This window comes from Phaethon lepturus, unplaced genomic scaffold, assembly GCF_000687285.1.
Source record: "Phaethon lepturus isolate BGI_N335 unplaced genomic scaffold, ASM68728v1 scaffold17394, whole genome shotgun sequence".
Taxonomy (NCBI): domain Eukaryota; kingdom Metazoa; phylum Chordata; class Aves; order Phaethontiformes; family Phaethontidae; genus Phaethon; species Phaethon lepturus.
The window spans coordinates 1-10,280 of NW_010532814.1; the positions used below are offsets into that span (position 1 = coordinate 1).

Below are 10,280 nucleotides of genomic sequence, written 5' to 3' on the forward strand. Positions count from 1 at the left end.
CCCAAAAAACCCACCACCAAACACAGTATTTTTACAGACATCTTCCAAGTGGTCTCGTGAGAAATTATTTGTGTGGTACGTGTTATGGGAGCCAAACCAGAATTTTTAACAAACGGCAACTGATTTCAGTGGGGGATACTACAGTGCAAGGGCAATATAAAGTATGTGCTCCCCAAGTAAGACTTCAAAAGCCACTCTATCCTATTCTTCCCTTCAAAGTAAACTGCAGGCTCTGCAAAATGCTTACACCTGGATCACGAGTTGAGTTGCACTCAAACAAAAAAACCTTGCTTTTTCAGTTGAAATTTTCAGTTAAGTATATTTTATTTAGTAAAGGATTATTTACCATATCTCCTGGTCTGTCAGCAAATCCTCCAGTTTCCTCATCCTGGCAAGCCAAAATAAAGCAGCGCAGTTTCTCTCTGTCAATCCAATGTAACCTACCAATCATCTTCAAAGATGCTAGCACCCACCATGAGTAACATACATCAGGTAGCTGGCGAGCAGAGAAGCAGATTATTATTTGATTTTGTTTTACACTCAATGTTGCAAATTTTATTGGTGATTCTGCAAATTACTAGGTGTGCTGTCATAATATTGTTGCAGGGGAAAAAACACTTAAATGAGTTTCTTTGGGGTAAAAGAGAAGAAAGTTCCTGGATGCAGTCTCTTTCCAGAGGACTTCCCTTTTTCAGGAAGGGAAATTCTCTTTTTCAAATCTCTTCCCTTCTTCAAGAAACAAAACCACGAGAATGTGATTTTGAAGCAGCCTTCACCTTCTGTGGGAGATGGTAAAACAACATAGTACCTTTTTCAGAAGTACAAAGAACTTCATATCAACTAGTTTAATTAAAAAAAAAAAAAAGTTGGTGGGTTATTTGTTTGCCAGTGGAGATGATTCTAGGTTACACAATTTCTTAGTGTGATGTGGAGCAGAAAAACAGTACATTTTGTACAAAGCCTACAAAAGAAATCATTCTCAGTGTCAGAAAATATTCAGGGCCTGATTTAACAGGATACCAGTTCAAGGGGTCAGCAAGACATATTTCAGTATGTGTACTTTCCTAAACTGGGGACTCAAACTAAGCATAGCTAAAGACTGCATGACAAGTGTTAGTGACAAAATGAAGAATCAAAATGAAGGCCTGACTTCTTTGAAAAGTTCACTAAGTATTTCATAGAAGTCATGACATTTTCCAGAAATACTTCAGCTTAAGAAAAGAAAATAAAAGAAGCCAACTAATACCTTCTCTGGTCGTCCGTTGAGACCTCCAGAAGGTAACTGACGTTCACAAAGCCACCAACCCAGCAAGTCAACATTTATTTGATGCAACTGGTCTGTTATAGCCAGAAATCCTGTGCAACAATAGATCTAAAATTACAGACATAAATTTTTTGTGTATTTAAAAACTAATTATAGTTTAGCAGACTAAAGGCACAAAAATCTCAAAGCGGGAATACAGCCATGCAAACACGATACAAAGTAAGCACACATTTCAACTTTTAGTTTCAAATTAGTTTTACTTTTCCATTAGAAAAGTATATTATTGTTACAGTTGCTTTTGTATAAAAGTACCAGTTACACAACGTAATTATAGAACAGTAAGATTTTACTAATATAAGACACTAATGCAAGGTTTGGAAGAAGATCCTAAAAGATCAGGCAGAGCCATACAGTTTTATTTTAAAAACACAGACTCTCGAGCCAGGGTACTTAAACTGATTTCTGCAGGCTGCATATGGCCTTTATGAAAATTTTGCATCCAGCCGATGGTTTGTTCTTGTACGTGCCTCTTACCCACAGGCTTGGGGAGAACAAACTAAAGACCAAATGAATTCTCTAGCAAAACCAGGTTAACCCTGATCATTTAACTAACGTGGCAATCCCACATACATCTAGTCACATCAGGCTTACTTTCAATGTGCCATGTAATATATGTGCATTGATTAATCCCTGTTTGTTTTTTCCTGGGAAATAACGTTTACAGTGTAACAGCATACTCTGGTCATGTTTCATGCAGTCACTAAGAAAGCAGCCAGGCCAAACTGCAATAAACCACAGTATCAACTGAAGCTTGCTCATAATCGCCTTTTCCCAGTAAAATGCACCCGCAGAAAGACAACAAAAAAACCCAACAAAAGCACACATCAACAGGGATGTGCCTATCTAAGAATACTGCAAAATAAATGTGACAATCCCAGAAAATTTTTTAACTACCGTGCAGACGAAGGAGTTGCCTTTTACAGCATTTTAAAGAGTATGTGAATATGCACCACAGATCTAATCCTCCCAGGAAATGCCAGCTGCAAGCAGAGTGGGTTCAGGTACTTAAATCTGACTTCCTCGAGTACTAGAACATGATCCAGCCATTTAGAATATAAGATAGAACTTGTAAGATAAGGTACATATACCAGGTTATTTTTTTTTTTCCCCAATTTGAAAAAAAAAAAAGGGGGGGGGGCGGGGGGAGAAAGCAGCCAACACTTTTTCTCAAGAAAATACCTCTAGTATTTTCACGTGCCACGGTGAATTATGGCTACGGTATTGCTCACCATAACCATGCAAAATAAGTAGATGATTGCAACAGCATTAAAATATTTTATTAAAAGTTGATTTTTATTCATAAATTCAGGTTAAGTGGAATCATCCCTTCAATTAAAAAAAATAAAAATAGAAAAGCTAGTTTTTATGTAAACTTTCTGCTGGAAGAAGTCATTGACATTCTCTTCCTTGAGAGATCCCTTAATTTGTTCCAATTATACACTGCATTATCTTCTCAACTAGATTTTACTGAGCATTTTTCAGAATTCACTGTCACTAGTAAAACACTCTTCAGTGCCCAGAACAAAACATCGTAAGTGCTCCCATGCCCTAGTTAGGTATCTCATCTTAAAACCAACTTTCCTCAAAAAATTAAGCAAGCCTCCCATTGAGAAGGTTCACGACTCATTTTTGTCTTCGTCAGCTGATAAATATCAAACATAATATACAATTGACCTCTATGTTTCATTATCATATCACAGACACAATCATAGATCTTGTCCAACATCTCCATTAATACCCATTTCAAATTCTCTAAAAATCCTCATGCTAACTATTCCAACATCATTATGTGAAGACCGGAATAGAGTCCTAGAAGTTGTTCCCTTAAGATCTTTTTTTTTTGTCCCCAGACTACAACCTCCAGAGTGTCTACTCATCTTCTCAGATTTATCTACCTATTTGTTCATTTATTTTAACTAAGGTACTAGAATGAGGCATTTGGGAAACGAAGGAAGGTACAGCAATCAACATCACTGATAGATATTGTAAAGAAATATTTACAGGCAGTATGTGATGCTTGCTAATTTAAAACATTTCCACATAAAAGAAAAACTCACCTGTCCTGCATGGGATTCGGAACCTGGTCTACAACCAAATCCTCCATCAAAGTTCATACAGGACAAAACGAATTCTACTGCCTTCCCCACGTCAATAGCATCCAGCTTTCCCTGCAAGTCAGAAAAGCAACTAATGCACGGCATATTCTACCAAGTTAATTAGCTACAGAAACTTCAGCAGTACCAAACAGAAGATTCTGTACTCCTGTAAGTAATGATTTAGGACTTACCAGAAGTGCAAGAGTTGCGGCAGCACAGAAGGAGAACCTTGTATCTATTTCTCCTAGAATGTGGGGGGTAGGGAATGAAATAAAGAGTACTTTTATTAACAACAACAAAAACACATTTAAATCACCACTGAAAATATGGAAAAAAATGTTAAAATGCTAGGTTTTACACTGAACAACAAAAATCAGCCAAAAACTGCCCCCTGTACTGTTTCCTTTTCCAGCCCATGGATTATTTCCTCAGTAATTTAGAAAGTGCACATTACAACTCGAGTGATCTGTATGTTTACTGCACATAAAAGCTTACACCTCATTTTAAGCTGCTGTATAGTCAGATATATATCCAAACCAATTCAACTAGTGGTAATTTACAAATAACTATAATTTCAGAGTTTATCTGTAGTGCTCTACTAGATTATAGCAGAGCAGTGGACTCAAAAATACTCAGACACAACTCTTGATCTGCCTTAAATTTGAGCAGAAGTAGAAGCCATTTTTGTTTTCAGAAGACAACCAATGAAAGTTGCAAGTTTCCTTTTTCATACTTATACCTGGAAGCTAAACCAAGAACGCTATACATATAGCAGAATGATTGCTCGGCAAGTCCATGTCAATACAACTCTCTAGCACAACCTCTGAGCAATTAATACTTGAAGTCAAAATTTAAAATTGGACCCAGCCACAAACATTCATTTTTTTGGCCAAACTGATGCAAGACTTTTCTTCTTAAGAAATACACAAGCTGAAACATATAAAACTTGTGCTGTTCTGTACTACATCAGGTAACACACTCCTTCAGTTGCGCTGTAACTGCAAATCCATTGCGCATTCAGTGCGTTTATTTCAATACTTTTAACAAAAAGAATGCAGCAAACTATGAACCATTTTAACACACAGCATAACAGCTACCTTTACAGTAGCATACATATACTGCCATGATCTTGATTGCTGAATTTTACCAGAACAAAAAACATGAGCAATATGCAATAGATTGCATTAAAATGCAAGCATTCCGTGGAGGTAAGTATTTTTTAGAGTAACTAAGTATTTAAGCTACAACTTAAAAATGCCATCTTTGCTCATAAAGAATTTATATGCAGAAACAAAATCAGTACTAACAGAAGTGCATGAGTACAAAACCAGTTTTTCCTCATTCCCATATAGTGAAAGATCCTGTCATAGCCAACATGGATAAAGATCACAACTGACTGCCATTAAATAGCAAGCATAAAACATTCCTTATGGAATAGTATATCTAGTACATCAGAGCACTGTCAACTTACAAATGCTCAAAGGTCTTCTTCTATAAGAGCTGGAAAATTTATTTTTAATACACGAATGGAACTGAAGTTTAGAATATTTATGAAAGGAATGAAACACAACTCTGTCCTTCGCAAAAGCTTCTTTTCATAACTCAAAAAATGAAAGAAAAAAAAATTCACATACAATACATAAGCAAAAAGACTATCCAAGGAAACTTAAGTTCACTGGCTTACAAGCGTCCACCTAGTCACTCAATTGTAAATATCTAAAAATTACCCCATTTGTCCCCAGCAAATGATCCATCTTCTTTTTGCAAGTTCTGTATATATTCAACAATTTTATTTACATCAACAACATGGAGACTATCATATAAGATAAGAATCTGGAAAAAAAGACACAGGAACAATCAGAGAGAGGTAAAAATTTTTAAGATTTATTTCTTAAAAAAAAAAAAAAATCCTACACTTCCAAAAGACTTCATGCAATGGACTGTGAATACTATTTGGTAAGGTTTATTAAAATAGAATTTCATTCACCGCAATTCATCTATCTCTAAAAACTTTAAGAAATTATCAAATGAAAATGTAGGCAATTCAAGCTGAACTCTTTCATGCTTTGTTACTTTTCAGCTTCCAACTCTCCTTTCAAAAGCATATTCAGGTTGGTTTGTTTTTATGTTAGCATTATATAGAAGAGAGATTTGATTATGGTTAGTTTTGTAATGGTATAATGACATCCTAGACTTACAAATTTGTAGTTTGCTGTACTGCTGCTACTTGGATATGTGCAAGTGTAAGTTAAGCAGCTAGTTACTAATACCACTTAACAGTCCAAGCCTGTCAGCAATTATGAGTTTTGAATTATCAGACTTCTATCTACATTCAGTTTTTAAACATAATGAGTAGATCCAAATTGCAATAATCTAAGAAAAAGTGTGAACAATATTATTAGACACAAGCTGTACAGTCAATATATTCTGGAAGAAAAATAAAGGTCATAGTAGGGAATATAAAGTTTTCTGAGCTAGCCCTGATTTGAACCAGTAAACCCGTATGACACAATGTCATATGAAAACAACAATACTGTTTCTGAGCCTCAGCTGGTTTCATGTCTTTACTCATAACTTGCATAATCTGTAAAGAGAGTCATTAAGAATTTATTATAAACAGCATAATAAAAAGCACAGTTGAAACTAAGCAATATTATAGTGCCAATCCTGAAAAACACCAACTATGAATTCGAACACCTAGAGTTTGCTGGAATCTTTAAACTGTTAGATAAAATTTAAGTCTTATGGAAATGCAAAAGAGAATTTGTAACTCCAACAGAAAATATATAATCAAAGCATGCCCCCCTAAAACATTGCACCCATTTTTAAAAAAGGTAGCAAGGAGGACCATGGGAAATACGCACCCAGCAGCCTCACTTCTGTGCCTGGGAAGATCATGGAGCAGATCCTCCTAGAAGCTATGCCAAGGTACATGGAGGACAGGGAGGTGATTCGAGACAGCCAGCATGGCTTCACCAAGGGCAAGTCCTGCCTGACCATCCTAGTGGCCTTCTATGATGGAGTGACCACATCAGTGGACAAGGGAAGAGCTACAGATGTCTATCTGGACTTCTGTAAGGCCTTTGACATGGTCCCCCACAACACCCTTCTCTCTAAATTGGAGATGGATTTCATGGGTGGACTGCTGGGTGGATGAGGAATTGGTTGGATGGTTGCATCCAGAGGGTAGTGGTCAATGGCTTAATGTCCAGATGGAGACTGGTGACAAGCGATGTCCCTTGGGGTCCCTATTGGGACCAGTACTCTTTAATAATCTTCATCAGTGACAGAGACAGTGGGATCAAGGGCACCCTCAGCAAGTTTTGCAGGTGACACCAAGCTGAGTGGTGCAGCTGACATGCCTGAGGGATGGGATGCCATCCAGAGGGACCTGGACAAGCCTGAGAAATGGGCCCCTGTGAACTTCATGAGGTTCAACAAGGCCAAGTGCAGGGTCCTGCCCCTGGGTCAGGGCAACCCCCAGTATCAGCACAGGCTGGGGGATGAAGGGATGGAGAGCAGCCTTGCCCAGAGGGACTTGGGGGTCCTGGGGGATGAAAAGCTGGACATGAGCCAGCAACATGCACTCACAGCCCAGGCGGCCAACCATATCCTGGGCTGCCCCCAAAGCCGCGTGGCCAGCAGGGCGAGGGAGGGGATTCTGCCCCTCTGCTCCGCTCTAGTGAGACTCCCCCCCCCGCAGTGCTGCGTCCAGCTCTGGCACAGGAGAGACATGGACCTGTTGGAGAGGGTCAAGAGGAGGCCCCAGCAATGCTCCAAGCGCTGGAACAGCTCTGCTGGGAGGACAGGCTGGGACAGCTGGGGTGTTCAGCTCCGGGGAGACCTTACTGCAGCTGCCAGGGCTTAAAAGGGGCTGATAAAGAAAGATGGAGACAAGACTTTTAGCAGGGCCTGTAGCAACAGGACAAGGGGTAATGGTTTTAAACTAAAAGAGGGCAGATTTAGACTACGTATAAGGAAGAAATTTCTCACAATGAGGGTGCTGAGACACTGGCCCAGGTTGCCCAGAGAGGTGGTCAATGCCCCATCCCTGGAAACATCCCAGGTCAGGTTGGACGGGGCTCTCAGCAACCTGATCGAGTTGAAGATGTCCCTGCTCATGGCAGGGGGGTTGGACTAGATGACCTTAAAACGTCACATTCAGCACAAAGATTCTATGATTCTATGAACACCTTAAATCCAGCACACTTTCTTCCTAAAACAGAATGCTATCTTATTTATTTGTAACACTGTTTAAGTATTTCTTCCATAAGATTCGACTAGGGATACATTATGCAAGCAATCAAGAGCTCGTTCAGAAGCATTTGAGCCTTTTCGGTATTTTTTTCCCACGACAGTTTGCATAAGGAGGAGAACAAAAAAAACCCACCACACAAACAAAAAGAAGGACAAGAAATAGTGAGAAATTAGAGCTATAATGGATATAGTTATAATGAAAAAATAAGATTGAGAATTACTGTTTCTCGGGGGAAGAGTACACACCAAATAATTTAAAAAATTATGCCAGTCTGTTGAGCATTTTATAACGATACACAAGAAAAGCAGACTTAAAGAACAGAACAAGAACTGGCTACTACGTTGTTTCTTTTGTCCAGTGCTAAAGTGTAAACACACTACACATAACTATACAGTTTATATTAATAAATAATTATGTAATATTTATATGTTGTCATCTATAGCAATCATAATATAGGAATATATATACACAAAAAATAAAATCCAAAACTTTGCTTTTATTGGGGTGAAAGATATGTATGACCAGAATGTATACTAAGAAGAATTTATAGAATCCAAAATTATCTACAAAAAACTCGTATAAAACCTGGACCTAAGACATATTTCAAGATGACTGTTACAAAGTTTATCATCAAGAATGCAGCCACCCATTAAGTGATCATTAAAAGCACGTTCCCAAATCTGACAATTTTTTAGGAAATGATGCAGCTAAATCCTAAAGTTTTGTCCATTAGATTTTACTTTGCTTTAAAATAAGATATTGAAATAGTTTTTGCCATTGGCATCCAACAGTACCTGGTTCGTAAATCTGCAATCATCAAAATAATTAATTACAATTTATTTCTTTTTCTAAAATTACCCTGTTAAATTTACCTGGACAGCACTGAGGGTATACAGAAGGTGAGGATCATGACCTATGCTGGCACTTATTCCACCACATTCATGTTGACACGATTTGATGAATGCCAAAATTTCTTCTTTGTTCATTCGGTGCAGCTGCCCCATGAGATCCATTGCTGTCAGCCCCCAGTAAACACCACTCATCCTCAAATACTCCGACATACAGTATTCCTAAGTAGTGCATTATTTTAGTTCTCAATCAGATAAGCACATCATCAATACAGAGCAATGAAAACACATTAGTTAACATTTACAAACAGTTCGTAATATGTCAACTATCTTCCATCCCATTAACAACTTACTGTGTATCAGCCACTCACAAATATTCTGTACATCATGCATGTGTGTATATACACAGGCATACATACAGGCATATGCACACATAGGCATGTTACATTCCCTTCCTCCTCTGTATCTTCTAGTTCAGAAGTATCAAGCTCAATGTCACATTAAACCCATACAAGTAGTTAAGCACCCATTAACTTCAGATCATCAGTTATTACCTTGGCATCCAAACTACCACTCAAATTACCACCCCAACTAGTCCCAAAAATAGCAAGTCTAATATTTAATTAAACTTACTTTCAAGTGCCAAAACTGCCACACTCTAAAGCTGCACTAGGAAGTGAAATCTCATACTGAATTCTCTTACATTGATTACATCACCTACACTACCTATAAACATTTTCTACATGCAGTACTTTTTAAGCACAAGAATGACAATCATAAGGAATAGTGCTTAGAGTTCTTTTGTGGACAGTAAAGATAACTGCCACTTTTCTTCAGACATAAGCAGTTACTGACATTTTTCACCTGCTGGAACTGGAATCCTGTTGTTGTGGGCTACATCTGACAACCAATTACTATAAAACTGATAGTAGTTAAAGTGTTTATCAAACCTAGTAAGCACGAAGCAGTGCTGTGGTGACATTCAGTATGCTGTCTCATCGAAGGAGCAACGTGTAACTGCAGCTATACTCCTTGTGCATTCTAGTGGATGAAGAAACAAGTAGTTCATTCTCCAGGTCTTACAGTAATTCTAGAGCTAAACTAATAATCTTCAAATTTACACTCAGTACATGCCAAAACTCCACAGACCTAGGGAAGCTAACAAAGACATCTTTCTTTTATACTCTGGATTGCAGGGTAAGAAGCAATTGGCTTGTGAGCATGCACCTAACCCTTAGCTCTCAGCAAGTAAATAAGGGTTATTTTGACTGTTAATAAAACCACATCTGTACTGAAACAAATTGATACCTACATAATCATCTTTCTTTGTTCCATATGAAGCTATATAGTCCGCATGTTTCTCCGAAAGTAATGTGCTTGGGGCATCGGGTTTTATTATAACATCCTTTTGCGGCGTCCCCTGTAAAAAGTACCAACAAAACGTCCATCGTATTGTCAGTTCAAGAGATTTTAGTACTCGAGTACGGTTTAGTCAACAATAGTAGCAGCAACTGATTGTCTGGAAACAGACATCTCTTTGTCTATTTCGAACGCGGGGCTGATTTCGTATCTCACATACTCACTTTTCAGCGATCACCAATTCGCCACAAGCAAACCGAAAACACGGAAGCAGGAGCCCTTCACAGCGCGCGCAGAGGACACCGGGCCCCTCACCCCGAAGGCCCAGGCCCGGCCCCGGCCGGACGCAGACGCTGAGGCCTCACAGCCCCGGGCTGCCGCCCAGCTTCGCCTCG

At 38.6% G+C, this 10,280-nt stretch overlaps 1 protein-coding gene across 1 annotated transcript; it reads right to left on the reverse strand.

The window, feature by feature from the left end:
* Positions 1–331: 331 nt before the first annotated feature.
* Positions 332–9,946, reverse strand: RABGGTB (Rab geranylgeranyltransferase, beta subunit; the record flags this gene model as incomplete). The annotated part of the gene is made up of 7 exons (XM_010284983.1): positions 332–496; positions 1,247–1,372; positions 3,382–3,492; positions 3,612–3,664; positions 5,148–5,253; positions 8,551–8,748; positions 9,839–9,946. Coding segments are annotated over 7 exons (867 nt in total), but the record flags the coding sequence as incomplete, so codon positions are not given.
* Between the last annotated feature and the right edge of the window lie 334 nt (positions 9,947–10,280).